Here is a 24,941-nt window from a genome sequence, read left to right on the forward strand (position 1 = left end):
GTTCCATCCACTATCAAATCCACTCCCAGATGTCTAAAACACTTCACTTCCAGTTTTTCTCCGTTCAAACTTACCTCCCAGTTGACTTGTCCCTCAACCCTACTGTACCTAATAACCTTGCTCTTATTCACATTTACTCTCAGCTTTCTTATTTCACACACTTTACCTAACTCAGTCACCAGCTTCTGCAGTTTCTCACCCAAATCATCCACCAGCGCTGTATCATCAGCGAACAACAACTGACTCACTTCCCAAGCTCTCTCATCCACAACAGACTGCATACTTGCCCCTCTTTCCAAAACTCTTGCATTCACCTCCCTAACAACCCCATCCATAAACAAATTAAAGAACCATGGAGACATCACGCACCCCTGCCGCAAACCTACATTCACTGAGAACCAGTCACTTTGCTCTCTTCCTACATGTACACATGCCTTACATCCTCGATAAAAACTTTTCACTGCTTCTAAAAACTTGCCTCCCTCACCATATATTCTTAATACCTTCCACAGAGCATCTCTATCAACTCTGTCATATGCCTTCCCCAGATCCATAAATGCTACATACAAATCCATTTGCTTTTCTAAGTATTTCTCACATACATTCTTTAAAGGAAATACCTGATCCACACATCCTCTACCACTTCTGAGACTGCACTGCTCTTCCTCAATCTGATGCTCTGTACATGCCTTCACCCTCTCAATCAATACCCTCCAATATAATTTCCCAGGAATACTCAACAAACTTATACCTCTGTAATTTGAGCACTTACTCTTACCCCCTTTGCCTTTGTACAATGGCACTATGCAAGCATTCTACTCGTCCCCAGGCACCACACCATGAGTCAAACATACATTGAATAACCTTACCAACCAGTCAACAATATAGTCACCCCATTTTTAATAAATTCCACTGAAATACCATCCATACTTGCTGCCTTGCCGGCTTTCATCTATCGCAAAGCTTTTACTACCTCTTCTCTGTTTACCAAATCATTCTCCCTAACCCTCTCACTTTGCACTCCACCTCAACCAAAACACCCTATATATGCCACTCTATCATCAAACACATTCAACAGACCTTCAAAATACTCACTCCATCTCCTCACATCACCACTACTTATTATCACTTCCCCATTAGCCCCTTTCACTGATGTTCCCATTTGTTCCCTTGTCTTACACAGCACTTTATTTACCTCCTTCCAAAACATCTAATGATACTCTCTCACCCCAACTCACAATTGCCCTCTTTTTTGCCTCTTGCACCTTTCTCTTGACCTCCTGCCCTTTATTTTATACATCTCCCAGTCATTTGCATTATTTCCCAGCAAAAATCATCCAAATGCCTCCCTCTTCTCTTTCACTAATAATCTTACTTCTTCATACCACCACTCACTAACCTTTTATGGAGTTTCAGCAATCTTGACATATATTTGGAATTAAGAAATTATGAAAGTGGATAGTGACATATGAAGAGTGTCTGATAAAGATCATTGTCCAATATTTTACAGATTGACAGTGTATGTGAGTTGGATTTATGGCAAACACTCTATCAGGTTTTATGGGAAATTTTATTATGAATCAAAAGAATATTTTACCTTATGATCCTTTTTTTATTGGGATTTTTTGAGAATACAATATCAGTCTTGACTTCATAACTCCCATTCTTTTATGCCCAATTTACTCCATTGCTGTTTTATAGGAACCAAAAGGCTAGTAAGAACAGAATTTCACACAGAACATGCCACATTCCTTTTTGGATGATTTATTGATTACACATAGTTAAGATATAGGATGATCATATCTTCTGGATGACTTTATAAAACAGGAAATATAGACATGCCCTTCAAATTTCCTGTATTAGAGTGTGAATTAGTCTATATATACATTTCTGATTTTTTTCCCCATGCTTGAAAGTTTTCCCATTCCCTAAGTGAAAATACTGCACCAGTTATTCCACTTGCTTTTGAAAAATGTGACAAAACCACTAAGGAATACAGTGGTTGTTAATAGAAGGCAGGCTGATATCTGGATCACACTTGCTGGAAGTGCTTGTATTTATTTATTTAACTTATAAATGTCCCAAGGTCCTGGTGTTATGTATTACAAATAGCTTTTGTCAGCACTGACACCAGTATAGCAGCCTTGAGAATCTGATATATGTCTTGCACTATAATGGTTTTGAAAGTAGCTCCATACAAACATTTTTTATTTCTTTATTTATCTTATTATACTTTGTCGCTGTGTCCGCGTTAGCAAGGTAGTGCAAGAAAACAGACAAAAGAATGGCCCAACCCACCCACATACACATGTATGTACAGAAACATACACAGACATATACATATATACACATGTACATATTCATACATATAGGGTTGAGGGTCAAGTCAATTGGGAGGTGAGTTTGAATGGAGAAAAACTGGAGGAAGTGAAGTGTTTTAGATATCTGGGAGTGGATCTGGCAGCGGATGGAACCATGGAAGCGGAAGTGGATCATAGGGTGGGGGAGGGGGCGAAAATTCTGGGAGCCTTGAAGAATGTGTGGAAGTCGAGAACATTATCTCGGAAAGCAAAAATGGGTATGTTTGAAGGAATAGTGGTTCCAACAATGTTGTATGGTTGCGAGGCGTGGGCTATGGACAGAGTTGTGCGCAGGAGGATAGATGTGCTGGAAATGAGATGTTTGAGGACAATGTGTGGTGTGAGGTGGTTTGATCGAGTAAGTAACGTAACGGTAAGAGAGATGTGTGGAAATAAAAAGAGCGTGGTTGAGAGAGCAGAAGAGGGTGTTTTGAAATGGTTTGAGCACATGGAGAGAATGAGTGAGGAAAGATTGACCAAGAGGATATATGTGTCGGAGGTGGAGGGAACGAGGAGAAGAGGGAGACCAAATTGGAGGTGGAAAGATGGAGTGAAAAAGATTTTGTGTGATCGGGGCCTGAACATGCAGGAGGGCGAAAGGAGGGCAAGGAATAGAGTGAATTGGAGCGATGTGGTATACCGGGGTTGACGTGCTGTCAGTGGATTGAAGCAGGGCATGTGAAGCGTCTGGGGTAAACCATGGAAAGCTGTGTAGGTATGTATATTTGCGTGTGTGGATGTATGTATATACATGTGTATGGGGGTGGGTTGGGCCATTTCTTTCGTCTGTTTCCTTGCGCTACCTCGCAAACGCGGGAGACAGCGACAAAGCAAAAAAAAAAAAAAAAAAAATATTCATACATGCTGCCTTCATCTATTCCTGCCACCACCCCATACAATCTCTAGCTGTCATGTATAATGCACTGAACCGCAGCTCCCTTTCCACATCCAGGCCCCACAAAACTTTCCATGGTTTACCCCAGACACTTCACATTCCCTGGTTCAATCCATTGACAGCACATCGACCCCAGTATACCACATCGTTCCAATTCACTCTATTCCTTGCACGCCTTTTACCCTCCTGTATGTTCAGGCCCCAATTGCTCTAAATCTTTTCTCACTCCATGCTTCCACCTCCAATTTGGTCTCCCACTTCTCCTTGTTCCCTCCACCTCTGACACATGTATCCTCTTTGTCAATCTTTCCTCACTCATTCTCTCCATGTGAACAAACCTTTTCAATGCATCCTCTTCTGCTCTCTCAACCACACTCTTTTTATTACCACACATTTCTCTTACCCTTTCTTTACTTAGGCATGCAAATCACCTCACGCGACATATTGTCCTCAAACATCTCATTTCCAGCACATCCACCCTTTTCTGCTCAACCCTATCTATGGCCCATGCCTCACAAGTATTTAACATTGTTGGAGCCAATATTGTTTCAAACATAACCATTTTTGCTCTCCGAGATAATGTTCTTAACTTATACACATTCTTCAACGCTCCCAGAACTTTCGCCCCCTCCCCCACCCTGTGACTCACTTCTGCTTCCATGGTTCCACTTGTTGCCAAATCCACTCCCAGATATCTAGAACACTTCACTTCTTCCAGTTTTTCTTCATTCGAACATACCTCCCAGTGGACTTGTCCCTCAACCCTGCTGTACCTAGTAACCTTGCTCTTATTCACATTTACTCTCAGCTTTCTTCTTTCACACACTTTACCAAACTCAGTCACCAGCTTCTGCAGTTTCTCACCCGAATCAGCCGCCAGCGCTGTATCATCAGTGAACAACAACTGACTCACTTCCCAAGCTCTCTCATCCACAACAGACTGCATACTTGCCCCTCTTTCCAAAACTCTTGCATTCACCTCCCTAACAACCCCATCCATAAACAAATTAAACAACCATGGAGACATCACGCACCCCTGCCGCAAACCAACATTACTGAGAACCAGTCACTTTGCTCTCTTCCTACATGTACACATGCCTTACATCCTCGATAAAAACTTTTCACTGCTTCTAAAATCTTGCCTCCCACACCATATATTCTTAATACCTTCCACAGAGCATCTCTATCAACTCTATCATATGCCTTCTCCAGATCCATAAATGCTACATACAAATCCATTTGCTTTTCTAAGTATTTCTCACATACATTCTTCAAAGGAAACACCTGATCCACACATCCTCTACCACTTCTGAAACCGCACTGCTCTTCCCCAATCTGATGCTCTGTACATGCCTTCACCCTCTCAATCAATACCCTCCAATATAATTTCCCAGGAATACTCAACAAACTTATACCTCTGTAATTTGAGCACTTACTCTTACCCCCTTTGCCTTTGTACAATGGCACTATGCAAGCTTTCTGCCCGTCCTTAGGCACCTCACCATGAGTCATACATACATTAAATAACCTTACCAACCAGTCAACAATATAGTCACGCCCTTTTTTAATAAATTCCACTGCAGTACCATCCTAACCTGCTGCCTTGCTGGCGTTCATCTTCCACAAAGCTTGTACTACCTCTTCTCTGTTTACCAAATCATTCCCCCTAACCCTCTCACTTTGCACACCACCGTGACCAAAACACCCTATATCTGCCACTCTATCATCAAACACAGTCAACAGACACTCCGAATACTCACTCCATCTCCTTACATCACCACTACTTGTTATCACCTCCCCATTAGTTCCCTTCACTGATGTTCCCATTTGTTCCCTTGTCTTACACACTTTATTTACCTCCTTCCAAAACATTTAATGATACTCTCTCACCCCAACTCTCAATTGCCCTCTTTTTCACCTCTTGCACCTTTCTCTTGACCTCCTGCCTCTTTCTTTTATACATCTCCCAGTCATTTGCATTATTTCCCAGCAAAAATCATCCAAATACCTCCCTCTTCTCTTTCACTGATCATCTTACTTCTTCATACCACCACTCTACCCTTTTATGGAGTTTCAGCAATCTTGACATATTTTTGGAATTAAGAAATTATGAAAGTGGATAGTGACATATGAAGAGTGTCTGATAAAGATCATTGTCCAATATTTTACAGATTGACAGTGTATGTGAGTTGGATTTATGGCAAACACTCTATCAAGTTTTATGGGAAATTTTATTATGAATCAAAAGAATATTTTATCTTATGATCCTTTTTTTATTGGGATTTTTTGAGAATACAGTATCAGTCTTGACTATATAACTCCCATTCTTTTATGCCCAACTTACTCCATTGCTGTTTTATAGGAACCAAAAGGCTAGTAAGAACAGAATTTCACACAGAACATGCCACATTCCTTTTTGGATGATTTATTGATTACACATTGTTAGGATATAGGATGATCATATCTTCTGGATGCTTTTATAAAACAGGAAATATAGACATGCCCTTCAAGTTTCCTGTATTAGAGCATGAGTTAGTCTGTATATACATTTCTGATTTTTTCCCATGCTTGAAAGTTTTCCCATTCCCTAAGTGAAAATACTGCACCAGTTATTCCACTTGCTTTTGAAAAATGTGACAAAACCACTAAGAAATACAGTGGTTGTTAATAGAAAGCAGGCTGATATCTGGATCACACTTGCTGGACATGCTTGTATTTATTTATTTAACTTATAAATGTCCCAAGGTCCTGGTGTTATGTATTACAAATAGCTTTTGTCAGCACTGACACCAGTATAGCAGCCTTGAGAATCTGATATATGTCTTGCACTATAATGGTTTTGAAAGTAGCTCCATACAAACATTTTTTATTTCTTTATTTATTTTATTATACTTCGTCGCTGTGTCCGTGTTAGCAAGGTAGTGCAAGAAAACAGACAAAAGAATGGCCCAACCCACCCACATACACATGTATGTACATAAACGCACACACATGCACATATACATACCTATACATTTCAGCATATACATACAGAAACATACACAGACATATATATATATTTTTTTTTTTATTATTATTATTATTATACTTTGTCGCTGTCTCCCGCGTTTGCGAGGTAGCGCAAGGAAACAGACAAAAGAAATGGCCCCCCCCCCCATACACATGTATATACATACGTCCACACACGCAAATATACACACCTACACAGCTTTCCATGGTTTACCCCAGACGCTTCACATGCCTTGATTCAATCCATATATATATATATATATATATATATATATATATATATATATATATATATATATATATATATATATATATATATGTATATATATATATATATATACACATGTACATATTCATACATGCTGCCTTCATCCATTCCCGCCGCCACCCCATACAATCTCTAGCTGTCATGTGTAATGCACCGAAACCACAGCTCCCTTTCCACATCCAGGCCCCACAAAACTTTCCATGGTTTACCCCAAACGCTTCACATTCCCTGGTTCAATCCATTGACAGCACATCGACCCTGGTATACCACATCGTTCCAATTCACTCTATTCCTTGCACGCCTTTCACCCTCCTGTATGTTCAGGCCCCAATTGCTCTAAATCTTTTTCACTCCATGCTTCCACCTCCAATTTGGTCTCCCACTTCTCCTCGTTCCCTCCACCTCTGACACATATATCCTCTCTGTCAATCTTTCCTCACTCATTCTCTCCATGTGACCAAACCATTTCAATACACCCTCTTCTGCTCTCTCAACCACACTCTTTTTATTACCACACATCTCTCTTATCCTTTCATTACTTAGGCATTCAAACCACCTCATGCAACATATTGTCCTCAAACATCTCATTTCCAGCACATCCACTCTTTTCTGCTCAACCCTATCTATGGCCCATGCCTCACAAATATTTAACATTGTTGGAGCCAATATTCTTTCAAACATAACCATTTTTGCTCTCCGAGTTAATGTTCTCGACTTCCACGCATTCTTCACCGCTCCCAGAACTTTCGCCCCCTCCCCCACCCTGTGACTCACTTCTGCTTCCATGGTTCCACTTGTTGCCAAATCCACTCCCAGATATCTAGAACACTTCACTTCTCCCAGTTTTTCTTCATTCATACTTACCTCCCAGTTGACTTGTCCATCAACCCTACTGAACCTAATAACCTTGTTCTTATTCACATTTACTCTCAGCTTTCTTCTTTCACACACTTTACCAAACTCATTAACCAACTTCTGCAGTTTCTCACCCAAATCAACTTCCAGCACTGTATCATCAGCAAGCAACAACTGACTCACTTCCCAAGCCCTCTCATCCAAAACTGACTGCATACTTGTCCCTCTCTCCAAAACTTGCATTCACCTCCCTAAAGACCCTATCCATAAACAAATTAAACAACCATGGAGATATCATGCACCCCTCCCGCTAACCGACATTCATTCACTGAGAACCAGATCACTTTCCTCTCTTCCTACTTGTACACATGCCTTACATCCTCGATAAAACTTTTCTCTGCATCTAGCAACTTACCTACCACACCATATACTATTAATACCTTCCACAGAGCATCTCTGTCAACTCAATCATATGGATTCTCCAGATCCATAAATGCTACATACAAATCATCTGGTTTTTTAAGTATTTCTCACGTACATTCTTCAAAGCAAAAACCTGATCCACACATCCTCTACCACTTCTGAAACCACACTGATCTTCCCCAGTCTGATGCTCTGTACATGCCTTTACCCTCTCAATCACTACCCTCCCATATAAATTCCCAGGAATACTCAACAAACTTGTACCTTTGTAATTGGAACACTCGCCTTTATCTCCTTTGCCTTTGTACAGTGGCACTATGCATGCATACCACCAATCCTCAAGCACTTCACCATGAACCTTACATACATTGAATATCCTCACCAACCAGTCAACAACACAGCCACCCCCTTTTTTAATAAATTCCACAGCAGTACCATCCAAACCCGCTGCCTTGCTGACTTTCATCTTCCACAGAGCTTTCACTACCTCTTATCTGTTTACCAAATCATTCTCCCTTACCCTCTGACTTTGCACACCACCTCAACCAAAACACCCAATATCTGCCACTCTGTCATCATACACATTCAAAAAACCTTCAAAATACCTTCAAAATACTCACTCCATCTCCCTCTCACCTCACCATTGTTATTACCTCCCCAGTTGCCCCCTTCACCGATGTTCCCATTGGTTCTCTTGTCTTATGCACTTTATTTTCTTCCTTCCAAAACATCTTTGTATTCTCCGAAAAATCTAATGATACTCTCTCATGCCAACTCTCATTTGCCCTCTTTTTCACCTCTTGCACCTTTCTCTTGACCTCTTGCCTCTTTCTTTTATACATCTCCCAGTCATTTGCACTATTTCCCTGCAAAAATCTTCCAAATGCTTCTCTCTTTTCTTTGACTAACAATCTTACTTCTTCATCCCACCACTCACTACCCTTTCTAATCTGCCCACCTCCCATCTTTCTCATGTCACAGGCATCTTTTGTGCAAGCCATTACTGCTTACGTAAATACATCCCATTTCTCCCCCACTCCCCTTATGTCATTTGCTCTCACCTTTTTCCATTCTGCACTCAGTCTCTCCTGGTACTGCCTCACACATATCTTTTTTCCAAGCTCATTTATTCTCACCACTCTCTTTACCTTAACATTCTCTCTTCTTTTCTGAAAACTTCTACATATCTTCACCTTCACCTACACAAGAAAATGATCAGACATCCCTCCAGTTGCCCCTCTCAGCACATTAACATCCAAAAGTCTCTCTTTCATGCACCAATCAATTAACACGTAATCCAATAACGCTCTCTGGCCATCTCTCCTACTTACATATGTATACTTTTGTATATCTCTCTTTTTAAACCAGGTATTCCCAATCAGCAGTCCTTTTTCAGCACACAAATCTACAAGCTCTTCACCATTTCCATTTACAACACTGAACACCCCATATACACCAATTATACCTTCATCTGCCACATTACTCACCTTTGCATTCAAAACACCCATCACTATAACCTGGTATCGTGCATCAAAACTACTAACACACTCACTCAGCTGTTCCCAAAACACTTGCCTCTCATGATCTTTCTTCTCATGCCCAGGTGCATATGCACCAATAATCACCCATCTCTCTCCATCAACTTTCATTTTTACCCATATCAATCTAGAGTTTACCTCCTTACACTCTTATCACATACTCCCACAACTCCTGCTTCAGGAGTAATGCTACTTTTTCCTTTGCTCTTGTCCTCTCACCTTTCCTGACTTTACTCCAAGACATTCCCAAACCTCTCTTCCCCTTTACCATCCACATTCAGTTTTACCCATAATAATCTAGAGTTTACCTCCTTACACTCTTATCACATACTTTCTCAACTCCTGCTTCAGGAGTAGTGTTACTCCTTCCTTTGCTCTTGTCCTCTCACCATTCCTGACTTTACTCCAAGACATTTTCAAACCTCTCTTCCCCTTTACCCTTGAGCTTCGTTTCACTCAGAGCCAAAATATCCAGGTTCCTTTCCTCAAACATACTAACTATCTCTCCTTTTTTCTCATCTTGGTTACATCCACACACATTTAGCCACCCCAAACATTTTACAAATAGTAATTTCTTGTAATGAGAGCAGTTTTGATAATTATTTTTTTTGTGTAAAGTGCCAGTAGTGATTCATAAGTGCAGTTTACATATCATTCACAAAATGTGATTATTTGAGATCCTGATATTGAAAGAATAATGAATAGAAATTTGAAATAGGATCAAGAAATAGTATGTGAATCTGAAACATTGAATGAAAGAGTGATAACTGCAATATATAGATTGCAATTGAGGTGACTGTGAGTAAAGACAAAATTTTGAATAGAAGAATAGATTAAGAAATGTTTATGTAAGAGAGTTCTTAGAATGAATCAGTGCATGGAGCTGTAATTTTCGAAATGGTAACTAGAGACCTGAGCTACCCATCTGTATAATGGCAGATTATTTATCAAACTTTTAATATTGTTGCAAGTTGACAGAATATGGAAAAAATTGCCAATACTCTTTAAAAGTGGATGTGAACAAATGAGACCATTCTTTGTCTGTTCATGCTTCCTAGCTGTGCAGAAATTAACTAATTGGTAGAGAGAAAAAATTTAAAGATATTTTCCTTTGATTTGTGTATATTCATAGTATTTTCACCTAACTTTTTTAGGTGTGATACGATGCCTGGCTGCCGATTCTAGGCGAATTGTGAGTGCTTCCGATGATAAAACAATTAAGGTATGTGGTTATATGTATTTGTTAAACAAGTATGACATAAAGATGAAGTTTAAGGAACACTCTACATTATTCTTCATGTGCTTGATTATTTTATGTGTTTCACCTTCACAGTCTGTATGTTCATAGGTACCATGAACTGTTTTGTTTTTCTGTAATTGTTACCTCCATATCCAACTCCTTGGATTTGGATCAGGTGCATATATATTCAAACATCACTCACACATTTCCCGAACCCATACTGTGTGTTAGAGGGAAACTTGGCCTTCCACACATAAAACTACTTACTTTTTTGCTTTGCATAGTAAGTTGATTTGTCAAATCTTACCAACATCACCAGTTGCACTGCCTTTGCCTACAAAATGTTTTCTTCACATCTGATTCCTAGTCGTTCCTATGGAGTCTTCATCTGTAATATCCCTGCCCAAATCAGTTTTACATGAAATGAATGAGAAATCAACAGGAAACTAGCATTCCTATTATAACATGATCAACTTGAAATCAGCAGCACATGTTTAACTCAAACCAGTAACATCACAATCCACGCTGGTCTTCCCCAATCTGATGCTCTGTACATGCCTTCACCCAATCAATCAATACCCTCCCATATAATTTCCCAGAAATACTCAACAAAACTTATACCTCTGTAATTTGAACACTCACCTTTATCCCCTTTGCCTTTGTACAATGGCACTATGTATGCATTCCGCCAATCCTCAGGCACTTCACCTTGAGCCATACATACACTGAATATCCTCACTAACCAGTCAACAACACAGTCACTCGCTTTTTTAATAAATTCCACTGCAATACCATCCAAACCCGCAGCCTTGCTGGCTTTCATCTTCTGCAAAACTTTCACTACTTCTTCTCTGTTTACCAAATCATTCTCCATGACCCTCTCACTTCTCACACCACCTCGACCAAAACACCCTATATCTGCCGCTCTTATCATTTAACAATTTCAACAAACCTTCAAAATACTCACTCGATCTCCGTCTCACATCACCGCTAATTCTTATTACCTCCCAATTAGCCCCCTTCACCAATGTTCCCATTTGTTCTCTTGTCTTAGGCACTTTATTTTCTTCCTTCCAAAACATCTTTTTATTCTCCCTAAAATTTAATTATACTCTCTCACCCCAACTCTCATTTGCCCTCTTTTTCACCTCTTGCACATTTTTCTTGACCTCCTGCCCCTTTCTTTTATACATCTCCCAGTCATTTGCACTATTTCGATGCAAAGATCGACTAAATGCCTCTCCCTTCTCTTTCACTAACAATCATACTTCTCCATGGGCAGATTAGAATGGATAGTGAGTGGTGGGATGAAGAAGTAAAATTATTAGTGAAAGAGAAGAGACAGGAATTTGGATGATTTTTGCAGGGAAATAATGCAAATGAGTGAGAGATGTATAAAAAGAAAGAGGCAGGAGGTCAAGAGAAAGGTGCAAGAGGTGAAAAAGAGGGCAAATGAGAGTTGGGTGACAGATTATCATTAGAATTTAGGGAGAATAAAAAGATGTATTGGAACGAGGTAAATAAAGTACATAAGACAAGGGAACAAATAGGAACATCAGTGAAGGGGGCTAATGGGGAGGTGATAACAAGTAGTGGTGATGTGAGGAGATGGAGTGAGTATTATGAAGGTTTGTTGAATGTGTTTGAGGATAGAATGGCAGAAATAGGGTGTTTTAGTCGAGGTGGTGTGCAAAGTGAGAGGGTTAGGGAGAATGATTTGGTAAACAGAGAAGAGGTAGTAAAAGCTTTGTGGGAGATGAAAGCCGGCAAGGCAGCAGGTTTGGATGGTATTGCAGTGGAATTTGATAAAAAAGGGGATGACTGTGTTGATGACTGGTTCGTAAGGTTATTAAATGTATGTATGACTCACGTGGAGGCTAAGGTAAAGATTTGTAGAGGTTTTCAGAAAAGAAGAGAGAATGTTGGGGTGAAGAGAGTGGTGAGAGTAAGTGAGCTTGGAAAGGAGACTTATGTGAGCAAGTACCAGGAGAGACTGAGTACAGAATGGAAAAAGGTGTGAACAAAGGACGTAAGGGGAGTGGTGGAGGAATGGGATGTATTTAGGGAAGCAATGATGGCGTGCGCAAAAGATGCTTGTGGCATGAAAAGCGTGGGTGGTGGGCAGATAAGAAAGGGTAGTGAGTGGTGGGATGAAGAAGTAAGATTGTTAGTGAATGAGAAGAGAGTGGCATTTGGATGATTTTTGTTGGGAAATAATGCAAATGACTGGGAGATGTATAAAAGAAAGAGGCAGGAGGTGAAAAAGAGGGCAAATGAGAGATAGGGTGAGAGAGTATCATTAAATTTTAGGGAGAATAAAAAGATGTTTTGGAAGGAGGTAGATAAAGTGCGTAAGACAAGGAAACAGATGGAAACATCAGTGAAGAGGGCTAACGGGGAGCTGATAACAAGTAGTGGTGATGTGAGAAGGAGATGGAGTGAGTATTTTGAAGGTTTGTTGAATGTGTTTGATGATAGAATGGCAGATATAGGGTGTTTTGGTCGAGGTGGTGTGCAAAGTGAGAGGGTTAGGATGAATGATTTGGTAAACAGAGAAGAGGTAGAAAAAGCTTTGCGGGGGATGAAAGCTGGCAAGGCAGCAGGTTTGGATGGTATTACAGTGGAATTTATTAAAAAAGGGGGTGACTGTATTGTTGACTGGTTGGTAAGGCTATTTGATATATGTATGACTCATGATGAGGTGCCTGAGGATTAGCAGAATGCTTGCATAGTGCCATTGTACAAAGGCAAAGGGGATAAGAGTGAGTGCTCAAATTACTAAGGTATAAGTTTGTTGAGTATTCCTGGTAAATTGTATGGGAGGGTACTGATTGAGAGGGTGAAGACATGTACAGAGCATCAGATTGGGGAAGAGCAGTGTGGTTTCAGAAGTGGTAGAGGATGTGTGGATCAGGTGTTTGCTTTGAAGAATGTATGTGAGAAATACTTAGAAAAGCAAATGGATTTGTATGTAGCATTTATGGATCTGCAGAAGGCATATGACAGAGTTGATAGAAATGCTCTATGGAAGGTATTAAAAATATATGGTGTGGGAGGCAAGTTGTTAGAAGCAGTGAAAAGTTTTTATCGATGATGTAAGGCATGTGTACGTGTAGGAAGAGAGGAAAGTGATTGGTTCTCAGTGAATTTAGGTTTCCAGCAAGGGTGTGTGATGTCTCCATGGTTGTTTAATTTGTTTATGGATGGGGTTGTTAGGGAGGTGAATGCAAGAGTTTTGGAAAGAGGGGCAAGTATGCAGTCTGTTGGGGATGCTAGAGCTTGGGAAGTGAGTCAGTTGTTGTTCGCTGATGACACAGCGCTGGTGGCTGATTCATGTGTGAAACTGCAGAAGCTGGTGACTGAGTTTGGTAAAGTGTGTGGAAGAAGAAAGTTAAGAGTAATGTGAATAAGAGCAAGGTTATTAGGTACAGTAGGGTTGAGGGTCAAGTCAATTGGGAGGTGAGTTTGAATGGAGAAAAACTGGAGGAAGTGAAGTGTTTTAGATATCTGGGAGTGGATCTGGCAGCGGATGGAACCATGGAAGCGGAAGTGGATCGTAGGGTGGGGGAGGGGGCGAAAATTCTGGGGGCCTTGAAGAATGTGTGGAAGTCGAGAACATTATCTCGGAAAGCAAAAATGGGTATGTTTGAAGGAATAGTGGTTCCAACAATGTTGTATGGTTGCGAGGTGTGGGCTATGGATAGAGTTGTGCGCAGGAGGATGGATGTGCTGGAAATGAGATGTTTGAGGACAATGTGTGGTGTGAGGTGGTTTGATCGAGTGAGTAACGTAAGGGTAAGAGAGATGTGTGGAAATAAAAAGAGCGTGGTTGAGAGAGCAGAAGAGGGTGTTTTGAAGTGGTTTGGGCACATGGAGAGGATGAGTGAGGAAAGATTGACCAAGAGGATATATGTGTCGGAGGTGGAGGGAACAAGGAGAAGAGGGAGACCAAATTGGAGGTGGAAAGATGGAGTGAAAAAGATTTTGTGTGATCGGGGCCTGAACATGCTGGAGGGTGAAAGGAGGGCAAGGAATAGAGTGAATTGGAGCGATGTGGTATACCGGGGCTGACGTGCTGTTAGTGGATTGAATCAAGGCATGTGAAGCGTCTGGGGTAAACCATGGAAACCTAACCTAACCTCACCCTCTTCCACATTCATCAGCTCTTCAGAATACTCTTTCCATCTTCCTTTCACTTCCTTCTTTTGATTTTCACATTTACATTTCCACTCTTATATCCATCTCTTGCCTTGTTTCATCTCCTACCAGTACAGTTTCTTATTTTCCCTGTACTTTTCTCTCAACTGTCTTCCAAAATCTTCATCTACTCTTTCTTTGCTTCCTTCTATCAGCTTCTTAACATGCTAACACATCTAATATTTTTCCCTACTCCTTTGCTGAGCCTTCACTGGTACATTCCCTTTGAGCAAATTACCATATTCCTTTTTCTTCTCTTCCACAGTATTTCTAATCTGATCTGTCCATAATGCATTCCCCTTTTATTTGTACATTTCATGACCTTGTAAACAAACACTAATTCTGGAACCTTTAACAGTCTTTCTATAAACATTTTAAACACCTTAGTCACACATAACTGCATCCCTACATTTACTGAACTTTCATCCACACTTTTTGTCATCCTTCCTTCATACTTCTTGCATTCTTTCTGATTCACTTTCTATCATGCCAATCCTTTTTTCCTCAGAACTTTTCCCACTAGAGGTAGTTTTCTAAGGTTAAAAATCTGTTGTACACACCTTCCTTTCCTATACCTACTTTATTCTTTGCCATATACCTTGCTTGCTATTCTGCGGATACTTGTTCATCTAGCATTCTTACAAGCTTTTGCACTGCATTTTTCCTGTGCATGGTGCAAAAAGCACCATTTTCATTCAATTGTCTGTCATGATACAACTTTGATATGCTTCCATATATATTTTCCAGATCCACTTCTCAGCAGTTTCATGTCCTATTTTCACCACCTTGCTCAGAAAATATCAAAACCATTGTGTTTGTTTGGAATTAAGAGTTAGGCATTTGTAGTGTTTGGAAAAACATTTTTTACCTGTTAGCCAGTCCTGAGCAAGGTTGGCATGGGTTTTGTGTGGGTACTATGATGGATGGGATGGTTAGGTGGCTGCCACAGACTTAGTAACTCCATAGAAAAGGCACAAAGCCACCCTTCGTTCTCATAAGTGGGGTTACTAAGGCCTTCAGGTAGCTCCAGTGGCTCATCCTTAGTTTGGGTTGCCATCTCTGGCCAGCAACAGACCCTACACTGTACACAAAACTCTCAGCTTGCGGCAGGAGATTTAATGTATAGATTGACATTCATATGACCTAAAGTGTCAACAAAAAGCCTCGTCTTCCCCCCATATATTTATATAGGTGACGACACATAGATTTTAGTACTTTGTCATCTCTCCTTTAGTCTTGATTACCATCTGCAGATGTCTGGGCATGGAATTGGCAAGGTTCCTTAAGTATTGTAGTTCCATGTTTTGGGTCCATAGTGTCTTGATCTCCTGAATGTGTTAAGCACTAACAAATTGTTGAAGGAAGCATTTGTTTGATTGTGTGTTCTGAGCATCCAGTGCTTAAAGAAATCTCACATGTACCCACATTTTTTTTTTATTCTGGATGAGAATTTAGGCTTTCTCCTCCTCAGAAAGGGAAGAGCCTACCATCTTGAAGCACAGGTAGAAGAAATACAGTGCCCAAATGAGAATTCCACAAAATGAAATGGGATTCTGGTAAAGAATGAACATTCTCCTCCTCAGAAAGGGAAGAGCCAACCATCTTTAAGCACAGGTAGAAGAAATACAATGACCAGATGTTAATTCCCTCAAAATGAAATGGGATCCAGGAGGAGTAAAGAAGAAACATTCTTCCCTAGAGATAGCTTGAGGCATATTTAGGCAGGTTGCTGTAGCTCACAGCATTAGAAACACTAGTCCCAGCGACCAGATGTAAAATGATTTCACCCTAAGAGTGTTATGTGCTTCTATCCAAGGTAAACCTTAGCAATGTATTGCCTTTGAAAGTAATGGGTAGGGAGGCCAAGGCTTTTTGTTGTTGCTGTTACTTAGTGACAATAGATTGATGTCCTTGGTACTGATAAGGTTAAGAATGGAATTACTGAGAACTTCGAACCCCTTGTTCCCCCAGTCTCCCCATTGTGTACTTTGAATCTCATAAGTGGAGGGCTTAAGCTTGAAGATGAGAGAATATCATGGCCCTGACAGGAAATTTAGTATTCAGAGAAGTGTGAATTTGATGGATGAGAGTTCAGAGACCAATTGGCCTCCGTGAGACAAGAAAACAGTGGTAGTTGAGAGACAAATAAAAAGGAAGATTTATGGGTAGTCACTTGTTAGAAGAGTTCAGTAGAATAAAGTTAATAGAATTATCACTAATGTTAGTAAAAGAAATGGAAAAAACAATCAGCCCTATTTCTGGGAAAGGGTCTTGGGAAAGGCTAAATACTACTTCTGCTACCTGAGCCTTCTCTTTCATTGGCATGCCCTTACCTGCCATGTTTTCCCCTGTATTTTTATGAACACCATGTCCTCTCAGATATCAAAATTGATACTTTGGAAACTTTTTAAGGTAAGTGAATCTAAGTTACCATTTGCTTAGGCATTATTAGCATGTATATTTCTTCAAAGAATGACAGGTTTACAGGTTTTTGTTTATGTTTCTGCTAACCAATACCGTGAAAATGGATAAGTAGCTGTAGTGCACGGTAACTCTTCTAATCCACAGTAAAATGGTATGATGGATTTTTTTTCTTTTTTTTTTTTGAGTTGTTGTTATAAAATTAAATGAGTTTCAGGTATGGTAGGATTTATAACTTCAGATGTAAATTTCAGGTATGGGACCGTGAATCTCGTCGCCGTTTAGTGACTCTGAGAAACCACACTGATGGTGTCACGTGCCTCGCATTCAACGATCACGTGATTGTAAGCGGGTCTTATGACAAGACTGTCAAACTGTGGGATTTCAGTGTATGCTGAATTTTTCTTTTCATTCCGTAGTGGATGAAGATAAACATTAAAAATATGGATAGATTATGAAAATGTTTATAAAGTTTAGGACTGATTGTTTGCAAAAACTTTCTACTCTTTATCTAAAATTGTAATAGAATATTTGCCTGATTTTTATTTTCCCAGAAGGTGCAAGATTATTTTATGTGAATGACTGCAGCAGTGGAAATTACTTTGTGTAGTGTGAAAGGCCACATTTTAGAATGGATTTGCTGAATGTTGTTATTTTATACCATCAGGAGAACCATGTTGAAGAATAGTACAAGGGCAAGTATTTCTCTTATCATACAGTGATACCAAGGATATGAGAAATAGAATGAGCAAAATATTAACTAAAGAAATGTCAATTGAGTAAGAAAAGCACTATTTTTGTAATTTTAGTAAATGAATTGGACAGACAAATGTCTTGACTTCTTCCTAAGCAGTCCTATTGGAAAATTTTAAAGGTGAATAAAACAGTTTAAAAAGAATTTTGAGTTGCATTGTGCAGAGGTTTAGTTGATGCTACAAAGCATGTGACACTAGTACCACTCATCCAACCATACCATGAAAGAAAAAGTTCCTGTGTATTCAGGATTGTTTCACTGGGATATTGCCTTCATTGTAATGAGGTTAGTTACCCTCTGATTCAGCCATAGAAAAGTGCTGATGCTTATTTGGTAATTCTATGTTTTAACTGTAATTTGAATGATATCATTTCTGCAGAAAGTAGTAAAATCTGGAAAGATTTTCTCTGTCTTAGAAAATACCATACTCCTTTCTCATGAGATTCTAGTATGAATATGAATTGATAATTTGCCTCTTAAAATATTTTAATGAAACTGCAACTTAGTAGTGCACATGCTAGTGTGAAGTCTTTCTAGTAGTGTAGCCTTTAGCACTGCAACTTTTATTGTAGTTAAAGGGTTTTATTCAAATAGTTCTCTAAATATTTGGTGATTGGATTATTATTCAACCCTTTCATTGCAGAATTCAGATATATTTGAATGCATTTTTTCCTTTGTTTAAGGCATTTGGAGTTACTCTGTGCCTTTCCCATGCATTTCAAATAGCATTTCTTTAATGCGAGATTTTTACATCAATTTATAAGGTTATACAGAAGATTTCTGGCAAACTTTTTCATGATATGAATGTTGCATTCATATATTTGTAGAATATTTTGACTAGCTATTTCATTGTTATGTTATTTTATCTAGGAGGTTATGGAAAGTTGTTTTTCTGCAAACTTCAACTTTCATGCTTTTGTGTGATTTCAAGGTGTTTATTGAATTTTAGGGAGAATAAAAGATGTTTTGGAAGGAGGTAAATAAAGTGCGTAAGACAAGAGAATAAATGAGAACATCAGTGAAGGGGGCTAATGAGGAGGTAATAACAAGTAGTGATGATATGAGAAGGAGATGGCATCAGTATTTTGAAGGTTTGTTGAATGTTAGATGATAGAGTGGCAGCTATAGGGTGTTTTAGTCAAGGTGGTGTGCGAACTGAGAGGGTCAGGGAGAATGGTTTGGTAAACAGAGAAGAGGTAGTGAAAACTTTGCAGATGAAAGTCAGCAAGGTGGCAGGTTTAGATGGTATTGCAGTGGAATTTATTAAAAAAGGAGGTGACTCTGTTGTTGACTGGTTGGTGAGGATATTCATTGTATGTATGGCTCATGGTGAAGTAACTGAGGACTGGCAGAATGCATGCATAGTGCCATTGTACAAAGGCAAAGAGGATAAAGGTGAGTGTTCAAATTACAGAGGTATAGGTTTATTGAGTATTCCTTGGAAATTATATAGGAGGGTATTGATTGAGAGGGTGAAGGCATTTACAGAGCATCAGATTGGGGAAGAGCAGTGTGGTTTTAGAAGTGGTAGAGGCTGTGTGGATCAGGTGTTTACTTTGAAGAATGTATGTGAGAAATACTTAGATAAGCAAATGGATTTGTATGTAGCATTTATGGATCTGGAGAAGGCATGTGATAGAGTTGTGGAAGGTATTAAGAGTATATGGTGTGGGAGGCAAGTTGCTAGAAGCAGTGAAAAGTTTTTATCAAGTATGTAAGGTATGTGTACGAGTAGGAAGAGAGGAAAGTAATTGGTTCCCAGTGAATGTAGGTTTGTGGCAGGGGTGCGCGGTGTCTCCATGGTTGTTTAATTTGTTTATGGATGGGGTTGTTAGGGAGATGAATGCAGGAATTTTGGAGAGAGGGGCAAGTATGCAGTCTGTTGTGGATTAGAGAGCTTGGGAAGTTAGTCAGTTGTTGTTCACTGATGATACAGCACTGGAGGCTGATTTGGATGAGAAACTGCAGAAGCTGGTGACTGAGTTTGGTAAAGTGTGTGAAAGAAGAAAGCTGAGAGTAAATGTGAATAAGAGGAAGGTTATTAGGTACAATAGGGTTGAGGGACAATTCGATTAGGAGGTGAGTTTGAATGGAGAAAAACTGAAGGAAGTGAAGTGTTTTAGATGTCTGGGAGTGGATTTAGCAGTGGATGGAACCATGGAAGTAGAAGTGAGTCACAGGGTGGGGGGGGTGAAGGTTCTGGGAGAATTGAAGAATGTGTGGAAGGCAAAAATGGGTATGTTTGAAGGAATAGTGGTTCCAACATGTTATATGGATGCAAGGCGTGGGCTATAGATAGGGTTGTGTGGAGGAGGGTGGATGTGCTGGAAATGAGATGTTTGAGGACAGTATGTGGTGCGAGGTGGTTTGATCGAGTAAGTAATGATAGGGTAAGAGAGATGTGTGGTAATAAAATGAGTGTGGTTGAGAGAGCAGAAGAGGGTGTTTTGAAATGGTTTGGCCACATGGAGAGAATGAGTGAGGAAAGATTGACAAAGAGGATATATGTGTCAGAGGTGGAGGGAACAAGGAGAAGTGGGAGACCAAATTGGAGGTGGAAAGATGGAGTGAAAAAGATTTTGAGTGATCGGGGCCTGAACATGCAGGTGGGTGAAAGGCGTGCAAGGAATAGAGTGAATTGGAACGATGTAGTATACCGGGGTTGACGTGATGTCAGTGGATTGAACCAGGGCATGTGAAGCGTCTGGGGTAAACCATGGAAAGTTGTGTGGGGCCTGGATGTGGAAAGGGAGCTGTGGTTTTGGTGCATTATTACATGATAGCTAGAGACTGAGTGTGAACGAATGTGGCCTTTGTTGTCTTCCTAGCACAACCTCACGCACATGAGGGGGGGAGGGGGTTGTTATTTCATGTGTGGCAGGGTGGCGATGAGAATGAATAAAGGCAGACAGTATGAATTATGTACATGTGTATATATGTATATATCTGTGTGTGTATATATATGTATACATTGAGATGTATAGGTATGTATATTTGCGTGTGTGGACTTGTATGTATATACATGTGTATGTGGGTGGGTTTGACCATTCTTTCGTCTGTTTCCTTGCGCTACCTCGCTAACACGGGAGACAGTGACAAAGCAAAATCAAAATAGGTAAATATAAGATTATCTTTATCTGTGCTCTTTTAAAATCGATCTATAGTGTTTAGATAGTTATGAAACGATTCTTTTGATTATTTCCGTTTAATGCAACTTCAAAATCTTTCCATGAGAGTATGATTCAGTCTCCATTAACATATTCGTAGTCCAAGGAATATGGTCAGATTATTTTACAAACTAATCAAAATTAATTTTGCAACTGTTGTATCCCTCTTATGGGACTCTGGCAGCTTCAAGGGTGTACTTTATTCAGGAGCAGGAAAATGGGGAAAGTTCTTAGCAAGACTCTACACCTTTCTGTCTCTTGATGATACAGGCTTGCTGAAGGTGACTGACTTCCCAGTCACAGTTTAATCACTTGCAGGAATAGTCCACCAATACCTCATATTATATTTTAATATGTTTTGCAGAATATTGAGTGAAAGTACTTACCTACTTTATTACTGTCACTAGATGATTTAGTCTGAGAAAGTTTGTAAAATATTACCTTTGACATTTATTCTTTAAAGTGAATTGAATGATTTTTCATGGAATTTATTATCATATATGTATAGTTTTGTGGGATGTTGATGCAACTGAAGCTGTTTCTTATTTTACATTTGATATAGGTGCAAGTCTGCAAGAACTTGCCTCCTCATTTTAGGGATTATTATATACAAAATTTATGTACTTCAGCTTGCTCATAGATCAGATCTTTGAACCATTACGTCTAATCACTGCTGGGTGCATTTCACTATTTGTTGTTTTGCCTTCCTATTTGATGCCAATAAGGAAATACAGTGAACAAAGTAGACATGGAAAGAAATGAAGAATGTTTCAAAATCTAGATGGAGTAATGGTGGATGCACATATGCTTGTGAATGAATGCATTTTTATGTAAAATTGCATGTAGTTTCCTCAGACCCAGACAAATATTGTGTGAGTGGAAAGTGCCCTAGTGAGCCTTGTGCTTGTGGGAAGAAAGGAACAGGAAAAGCAACAGCTTGGAGGTAAATTTAGATATATGAGGCAATTTGATGTCGGGCAGCAAGGTGTTGATGTAACCAGAGCTCTTTGTTTGCATGTTACATTAGTGAGAACAATTGTGAGCATGCAAATATAGTGAGACAGCATACCTTGAATGTGACATTATTAGGTGTAATGAATATCACTGATACCTGAGAAATTATAGAGAGCATAAAACAAATGTTGAATGTCTAAATCATAAATCAAAACTAATGGAACATGCTTTTTCTTACTGTACTCTGTTTTTTACAAGACACAGTATTTTAAGCTTTATATCCTATTCAGATACTTAGAGTTCCATCTTACATGTTTCTTGGCATTGTATTCATATTTTTTTGTGAAAATTGGGCTTAGAATTCTTCCAAGATATTTAAACTTCCTTTTATCGCCCTTAATCCTATGGTGAAATGGGTTCCACTGTGCAGTGATTTCACTAAGTTGTGTTTTCTGGGAAGATATTTCCAATATATTTGGTAATTAGGTTTGCTTCTCATGCAGGAGTAGTTGCTGGGTTCAACATTCATCTTAAACTCTTGGAAGAATTTGTGTTTTTGAGTAGGTTTCATAAGGTTTCAAGAATTGCTTTTATATTTTAAGATTTTGAGTCATAATATTTTTTTTTAGTCTCGTCAAAGTTGCATTTGAAATAAAGATGAATATAGATATTGATTTTGAAAGCAAGGTTTGAGTTGGAACTCTTCTTAAAGTAACAGAAATGAGATAGGAAATTCTGTGATTTTCCATCTTCAAAAAAAAGAGAAAGAAAGAATATCTGAGATGAATGATCATCTAGAAAGATATTGTATGTCCTTTCCCCAGAATAGATGTTTATGGCTGCTTTAAAAGATTGATTTTCTTACACAGGATTTTCATTAATGTTAGTGGTAATGTAGCGAGTGGAAAGTACAAGCCAGTTTTTTATTTTGTTCCTTATTGATGTAATTAAGGGTTTATTAGGGAAATGGCTGTCATTATGATCATGTTAATGCATAATCTTATCTCAAAAAGAGTGCCATAGCTTAACATAGCTTTTCTTCAAGATTAAAGAGCTGGTTTTTCTAAGGCAGTGGATTTTCCAGGTCATATTCTCAAAACAGAAAATAAGTTTTGACAGTGAGGGAGGCTCCTGCACTTTTCTTTGGGGTGGAATGATAAAGTTAAATTGTATACTCTCTCACTTTTCTTTTATATATGAATAAGGACTTCTGTACATCCTGGCACTGTGGGATTGTACTGTATGTTTGTTTATTAAGCTCTATCCTTTTCATTAGCTTAAGGCATGATGCCAACTATCTTGACTGGTATTGATAGATATTATAACTCTTAATTTTTCTGTTTGTTTCATCCTTAGATGGACTTTACCAATAGCACTGTTTAACAAGAAGTCACCTTGTAACCTGCAACAAAACAGAAAAGTATCTCTCCTCTGTATCTGCTTAGTTATGTTCTCCATGCACATTAACTTTTGTGCTTGCAATACTTCTTTAGTTGAAAGGTAATTTGTATGAAAATTTGTCACTGATGGAATATGATGGAATACCATTATTGATAAGCTGCTTGTTAGGGGTGTCCAACCTGTGGCTTGTGGTCCACGCGCGGACCCATTAACTTGTTTTTCCGTCCGCATGTTTATATAATTACTTAGCTTTTAGCCTAGAAATGGTTCTCAGGAAAGGTAGTGGATAACTAGTGTGTAATTCATATTGATTTGAGTGTGCATTCATTTAAGAATGATCAATCCTTCATTCACCTGTGATGTACTATGTAGCATCAAAGGATGCTTAATTCCAGTTACATGGTGAATGTAGGCACTGGTATTACTGTTTTTCCCAAAATGTTTATCATCTATGGTATGTGATAAATTTCCTTTAAGTTCCCTATTCAACAATAACATTTTTCATAGAATTTATACTTGTTACTGCATGAGGGCAATCCCTAGTTATTTGATACGTCAGTACACAGCTGTCCAGTCAATACAATTTGTAGTGACTTGATCATTGTGTGCACTTTTCATACTTGCTAATGAAATTATGGTTCAGTGAATTGGGCCTCCCCTTAACACATTTTTCATGGGTAAGTGTAATTTTTCATTGGTTACTTTATTTTATTACTGAAAATAACTGTAGCTAGATTTTTTTATGTATTAGAACAGTGATCATGATGCTTTGTTCTTCAGAAAGTTTTATAGAAGACAATGTGATGAAAAAGGCTTTTTATTTCTGCAGTATCCTTTTGGAAAGGTTGGGCACCCTTTTTACACAGGAACCCTCATACTGATATCTGTCATTATATATATATATATATATATATATATATATATATATATATATATATATATATATATATATATATATATATATAAAAATATATATATATATATATATATATATATATATATATATATATATATATATATATATATATATATATATATATATATTTTTTTTTTTTTTTTTTTTTTTTTTTTTTTTATACTTTGTCGCTGTCTCCCGCGTTTGCGAGGTAGCGGAAGGAAACAGACGAAAGAAATGGCCCAACCCCCCCCATACACATGTACATACACACGTCCACACACACAAATATACATACCTACACAGCTTTCCATGGTTTACCCCGGACGCTTCACATGCCTTGATTCAATCCACTGACAGCACGTCAACCCCTGTATACCACATCGCTCCAATTCACTCTATTCCTTGCCCTCCTTTCACCCTCCTGCATGTTCAGGCCCCGATCACACAAAATCTTTTTCACTCCATCTTTCCACCTCCAATTTGGTCTCCCTCTTCTCCTCGTTCCCTCCACCTCCGACACATATATCCTCTTGGTCAATCTTTCCTCACTCATTCTCTCCA

The 24,941-nt window shown here is 38.9% G+C and overlaps 1 protein-coding gene and 1 long non-coding RNA gene across 2 annotated transcripts in view; both read left to right on the forward strand.

The window, feature by feature from the left end:
- LOC139750703 (uncharacterized) overlaps positions 1-18,036 on the forward strand; it is a 231,517-nt gene extending 213,481 nt beyond the window's left edge. The window contains exons 11-12 of the mRNA XM_071665380.1: positions 10,503-10,570; positions 17,461-18,036. Of these exons, the coding sequence (XP_071521481.1) occupies positions 10,503-10,570; positions 17,461-17,604 (212 nt within the window). The 3' untranslated portion in view covers positions 17,605-18,036. The remainder of the gene's footprint in view (positions 1-10,502; positions 10,571-17,460) is intronic.
- Positions 1-24,293, forward strand: part of LOC139750888 (uncharacterized) — a 330,261-nt gene extending 305,968 nt beyond the window's left edge. Inside the window, exon 2 of the long non-coding RNA XR_011713244.1 lies at positions 20,187-24,293. This is a non-coding gene — a long non-coding RNA (uncharacterized lncRNA). The remainder of the gene's footprint in view (positions 1-20,186) is intronic.
- Positions 24,294-24,941: the final 648 nt, after the last annotated feature.

Source organism: Panulirus ornatus, chromosome 10, assembly GCF_036320965.1.
Source record: "Panulirus ornatus isolate Po-2019 chromosome 10, ASM3632096v1, whole genome shotgun sequence".
NCBI classification, from domain to species: domain Eukaryota; kingdom Metazoa; phylum Arthropoda; class Malacostraca; order Decapoda; family Palinuridae; genus Panulirus; species Panulirus ornatus.